The following is a 6,000-nucleotide window of genomic DNA, read 5'->3' on the forward strand; positions in this document are numbered from 1 at the left end:
CAACTTTTCCAGATCACCTGGAAACAGTCTTTTGCTTCCCAACCCTGTAACCGTCAGGTTCCAGAAATTCTGTGTTACTCCTGTTACTGGACACCTACTTATGGGATGTGAGAAGCTGCTTTTGTCCCTGTGGTCTTTGCCCACGTGGACTGTCTGGTTTCTGCAGCAGCTTCCACAGGAACAGTGCCTCCTCATCCTGGCCTGGCCTACTTGCTGTCAGATAATGACCTTTGCCTAGGACCCCGCAGCTCTTACACTCAGAAGAACCAAACGTGTTCTCTCTGCCCTCTTGTGGCTTTAATTTATCCCTGTCCAGCCTTTTCAGTCACATCACTACTCCAAAGACTTACATCCATCCTTTTCTTCTCCAGACTTGCATTTCACAGGTTCTTTCCTACCAAAATGCCAACATTTCACAAAACTGGAATCTGGATTCATACCAGTGGCAATGCCTGTGCTTTCCTCCAGTATTTCCTGTTTTCTTTCAGGATGGGAAACATGTGAGGCCTGTCCTGGTTCAGGATACATCAGGGTTCTGTTTGGCTGGAAGTTGGTTCTTAGGGTAAGACCATAAGAAACAGGGAAAATGAGCTTGCATAGATGGATATTCTCAATTTTCTGGGCTCACCTATTGTGTAGGCATGTCTTGAGCCAGGTGTTGTATCTGCATCAGCAATGGAATGAGTCTCTGTAAAACTGTGCAGGTTTTTTTAATCTTCCATGGAGCATTGTGATACCAAGTTCCATAATGAGGCATTTTATTTACTTTAATTGTTTCTTGATAACTCTGTTGTGTCTTCTGGGATGCAGTGAGTGACTGTGTCTCACTTGCTCTGTCTGTGCCAGTCATGTCAGCCAATATAGCAGCAGTTCCCTTCTTTCCAGGCTGATGAATCCTGGCTCCTCTTTGTGGGAATAATTGCCACACTCATCTGGACCTTTTTTATTTCATCAGTTTCTAAGGTAGAGGAGGGGACCAGGATTGCGTGCAGTGCTCAGACGTAGCTGTGTGGCACATTTGTGCAGGAGGAGAGGATGTTCTGAATTGTGTTCTCCCATCTTTTCCAATACCTAAACCTCAAAGTGAAATGGTGTTGCTGGGAAGTTGCCAGAGTCTACAGAAATCTCTGCCAGTGCCTACAGAGCCATCATCTCATTTAAGGATGGTGCATTTCTTTTATGCAGTCAGGATTCTGTTCCTTTTATTGAGCTTAAACATCATCCAGTATTGTAAAAATGAATTTACCAAGTCAGCACAAGGTTCTGGCTGATCTGGGGTCTGATGGGAGCCACTGGGAATGCCAGAAAAGGATATAAAAGAAGAAAAGCAGGAAGTAGTTCCTTCCAGAATTGCTCCAGGCTGCAGCCATTAGTGGGTTTGCACTTTCTAGGACAGAGGCTTTGATTTTAGAGCTCTTTGTTTCTTGAATCTATTCACATTTGCAGTAAATTTCCCCTTCCGCGTCATTTTACCCTTCAGCTGTATGAATCATGCCGCACTTTGTTATAACTGAGCTTCATGTGACTCCCTGATACAGCTTGGTGGCATCAGTAGTCTCTCCCGACACAGCCTTATCACTCCTCCTCCTCAGCTGCAAGATACTGACCCAAGTCCTGGCTGCTGGGTCCTGGGGCAGCACCTTCCTGCCCTTTTCCTGTGGTTTAACTCCTTATCTGCCCACCAAAGCTGCCCCATTTGTTTTCAGTAGAGCTTTTCCCAGGGTACAATCAAAAGGTTTTTAAAGCTTACTGTGCTGCGTGGGGATCACTAAACCTGCATGTTTGGGGGCTCCTTTGGCATAAGGATCTAAAAGGACTGACTTCTCTCTAAGCCATGGGATTCCCTTCCCCACCCACCCAGGCTGGATTTTTATCTTCATGTTCCTTTTATACCTGTGTGCCTTGTCTGAGAATCAGTCCCCTGCTTCCAAACCCCAGTGTTCTTTCTGGGGTTGCACAGCCTGGGAGGGCTGGGAGTGTTCAGCCTATAGAAGAGAAGGCTCCGGGGAGCCTAAAGGGGCTCCAAGAGAGCTGGAGAGGGACTTCTTACATGGGCCTCCAGTGACAGGACAAGGGGGAATGGCTTCCCGCTGCCAGAGACCTGCATCTGGAGCAGAGGGTGATACACAGGGCACAGCTCTGCAGACTGAGCCTTTAGTCTGACAGATCTTCATGGATTTTTCTCTATTTGAGGTTCTCTGCTGCATCCAAAGGCTTTAGAGAGATTTCCCAGGAGCCCATTTGCACTTGAAGCTCATGGATTGCCTGTGCCCTCCTGGGTTGTCCTTCCAACAGATACTGGGGTGGTTGAATTTCCCCCCCCCATGAGGACCAAGGCTTGTGAATGTGAGGCTGCTCCCATCTGTCTATGGAGATCTCATCCCCTCAGTCTTTCTGGTCAGGAGCATCACCTGTCCCTGCAGTCCTGACCTGTGAGCTCTGGTCAGCTCCTCAAGCCTCGCAGGTGCAGCTCCCTGCATCCAGCTGGGCACTGACACAGAGGGTGACCCTCACCCCCTTGCCCCTGCCTGTTCTTCCCTAAGGGCCTGGATCCTCCCGTTCCAACACTTCAGTCACAGGAGCCGTCCCACCATGTCTCTGTGGTGCCAGTAAGTTTAAAGCCCTCCTGACCAGCTGGGCCAGTCTGTGATCAAAGATGCTCCTCCCCCTCCCTGACAGAGGGACCCCTCAGCCCCCCACAGACCCAAGTCAGGGTGGGTCCATGGTCTGGAGAGCAGAAGCATTTCAGGACACTTGATTTTTCATACAGCTTGGCACTTCCAGTCATGTTGAGCGAATGATGGGTGTTACAGGCAGGTGTCTTCTCACGCATGGCACTTTCTTCCCAGGATCGACAGCGGTCACTACATGAGCTACAGGTCACCAGAAAGTTCTGGGCATGGGGTTACTGTGAGTCACTGAGACCAGTGCTGTCCCAAATCTAGCACCTGGGAATACCCTGGAACACTCCCTGAAAGTGTTCAAGGCCAGACTGGACAGGGCTTGGAGCAACCTGATCGAGTAGAAGGTGTCCCTGCCTGTGGCAGGGGATGGAATGAGATGAGCTTTAAGGTTCTTTCCCACACAAACCATTCTGTCATCCTATGATAGCCTTAACATCTGCATTAACTGTGCCAGCTGTGTGCTGACAGAATCACAGAATGGTTTGGCTAGGAAGGGACTTTCCAGATCACCCAGTCCCACCCCCTGCCCTGAGCAGGGACACCTTCCATTAGACCAGGCTGCTGCAAGCCACAGCTTCTCTGGGCAACCTGTGCTACAGCCTCACCACCTTCACAGGGAAGGATTTCTTCTCAATATCTTACCGAAGTTAACCCAGTGCTTTGTCTTCAGACCTAAACATCTCTTGCCGTTGCAGTTCCCCGGGAGCAGGATGGGCAGCCAGAGGAAGAGGATGCATTAGGAACACGGGATCCATCAGCACCAACTCCCTCAGCGCTGGAGGACATGGCCCTGTACAGCAGCAAGCGGAAGCTCCGACACAGCCGGCGCAGTTTGGAGACCGCTGTCCCCACATAGGTGACCCGACACACCTGGGCAATGGACTAGCCTGGCACAGCCCTTCCGAGCTTCCTGTGCTCCAGGGACAGCACCAGGCTGCCACCCTGCCTACAGACTCTGGATGGGACCGGAGCTTCCCGTGAGCTCTGTGGCCAACTGACTCCTCTGAGGCTGTGAACTGCCCTCGTTTCTCACCCAACAGTGCACTGGGGCACATCCCAAAACTGGGACAACACTGGACTGACTGCTGGCAGATGGAGAGGAAGGGTGGCCAGGACAGTGGGCAGCTTGTTAGCCTGTAAATATTGTGTGTGGGGAAGGGTAGGACAGGGAGAATGTAGGAGTGTGAGAGTGTGTTGGGCTCCAGCTGTTACTGCCTCAACTTGGGTTTTGTAGTGGTTAAAAGGAGCTTCTCCTCTGGTGGGAATCAGGAGGAAGCCTGCCTTTACTCCTGTTTAATTTCCAGTCTTTTGCCAAAAAGCATTTTCTCCCACCTCCTGCACTGTGTCACCTCACTTCCCTTTGGGAGTGTTTGGGAATGGGAAGCTTGGAGGCAAAAGAAGAAAAAAAGAGAAAAAAACCCACCAGAATTCCAGCAAAGTGCCTCCCTCTGCCACTGACACTCTGTGCTCAAGGAAAACAGAGCCAGCTCTGTGCCAGCTCTGTGCCTTGGTCCTGGTGGGACACTGCTCCTGCTGGGACTTTGTGCTGTCCTGGGGACAGGTCCCTCCCTGGATGGTCACGTCCCCCTTTGTCACACATGGTGTGAGCCGCTCCACGAGCACACGAGTGTCAGAGGAGTCTGTCTCCTGTAGCACTGGGGCTGAACTGGTCAGCTGGGGCAGGAATGGGACGGAGCCGACAGCCACAGCAGGGGTCTAGGCGGTGTGTGGCAGCAATGGGGAGCAGGATAACTGGGGTAGGACATGGTGGCAGAGGTGGGAGGTGTGACAGCAGGTACCTTAGTGGTAGAGTTCAGGAACTGGGGATGGGTAGAATGTGGCATTGCTGGGGTCAGGTTGGGAGTTACAGGATCTTACACGTAGGAGATACTGGTGGGGAGTCCACAGTGTCCACGGCTGGCTGTGGGGTGGAGCGGGATGTCATGGAGTGCCTGGTGTGGGGCCGGCAGGGAGCATCAGGAGTGCCACAGAGCAGGATGGGGCTGGCCTGTGCCTTGCAATAACTACACAGTTCCACTTTGCCAGCTCATTGGCTTCAGGCCCCTTTCCGTGGAGGACAGGGAAAATGCACGTTTGCCCATGCAAGAGGGAAAAAGGAAAATGAAAAATGAGTGGGGGTGTGAGTTCTGGTTTCCACATGTGGAACAAGGGCTGTGAGCAGGTTCTGTATCATGTGAGCTCTGCAGATATGGAGGTCACAGCTGCTGCTCCCAGCTCTGTCATCAGCCTCTGCTGCCACTAGTGAGGAGAAACAGCCCTTTTTTTTTTTTTCACTGCCTCTAACCATGAGGAAGGTCCGATCTCGGCACAATCCCCTTCCCTGTCCATTGGTGCTCTCTGACTCCCAAGTAAGACCAGGGTTGGACCTTGAGCCTCACAGCTGGGCAGTGACAGGCACATCTGCTTGTACATTTGCTGAAGGAAAGAGCTGGATGCAGTTTTTTGGGTGCAGTTTTTTAGTTGAGCCTCTCCTTTCATGCCAAAATCCAGCGGATCATTTTAACTGACTCTGTATGTTTTGATTTTACAGACTTGTGAAGGGGGAACTCTGATAATCTCACACTGCAGCTGCAAGCTGCTTCCATCATCAGCAATTTGAGCTTTTCCTTTTTAAATCTAATTTTAGCATTTGCTTTTTAACAACAGCAGTTTTGGAAACAATCCTGGCTGGGTTTTGGTGACTAACTTGTGATTCTTCTCTCCTTTCCCTGTGCGGTACCTGGTGCCAGGCTCTGGATTCTCTCCCGTTCTCTCCCAAGAGACTCCGAGGGGAAAATTAGCGCATCAAGACTGTAACTAGTGAAATTTGTACAACCAAAGAAATCTATTTTGTGGTTCAAGGATAATAAAGTTTACTTTACATTTTAGAGCCTTTAGTCACAGTGGTTTGCCCTGTGTGAAGTCTGGAATTTCAGTATCAACACTTTGGTGGTGGTTGTTACCCACAGCATAATCCAGCAAAGATGCTCCTGCTTTTCCTGCTTTTGGGAGAAAGCAGAAATTAATGCTCACCCAAATTACTGCCAGCGGTGAGAATATCAATATTCAGGGATGGGAGAAAAAAAACAATATGAAACACAGTTGATCTTGATGATGAAACCAGCAAGCTTTCCTTACTTGGCTCTGTTAAAAAAAAATCCAAAACAACACCCAACACTATTTTGTTTAGATTATTAAAGTTTTTTAAAATAGTTTGACTGGTAAAAACCAACCCCATTTCCTGTAGCTCAACCAGGTTTTCCTTTGGTTCAGTGGATGGGCACCAAGCTCTGCCACCCCAGGGCAAGAGGAGCAG

At 50.0% G+C, this 6,000-nt stretch overlaps 1 protein-coding gene across 1 annotated transcript in view; it reads left to right on the forward strand.

The window, feature by feature from the left end:
* The window catches only part of SCRIB (scribbled planar cell polarity protein), a 94,361-nt gene extending 88,787 nt beyond the window's left edge, over positions 1-5,574 (forward strand). The window contains exon 45 of the mRNA XM_017733815.1: positions 3,380-5,574. Coding sequence (XP_017589304.1) covers positions 3,380-3,540 — 161 coding nt within the window. The 3' untranslated portion in view covers positions 3,541-5,574. The remainder of the gene's footprint in view (positions 1-3,379) is intronic.
* Positions 5,575-6,000: the final 426 nt, after the last annotated feature.

This window comes from Corvus brachyrhynchos, unplaced genomic scaffold (genome assembly GCF_000691975.1).
Source record: "Corvus brachyrhynchos isolate BGI_N302 unplaced genomic scaffold, ASM69197v1 scaffold275, whole genome shotgun sequence".
Lineage (NCBI taxonomy): Eukaryota > Metazoa > Chordata > Aves > Passeriformes > Corvidae > Corvus > Corvus brachyrhynchos.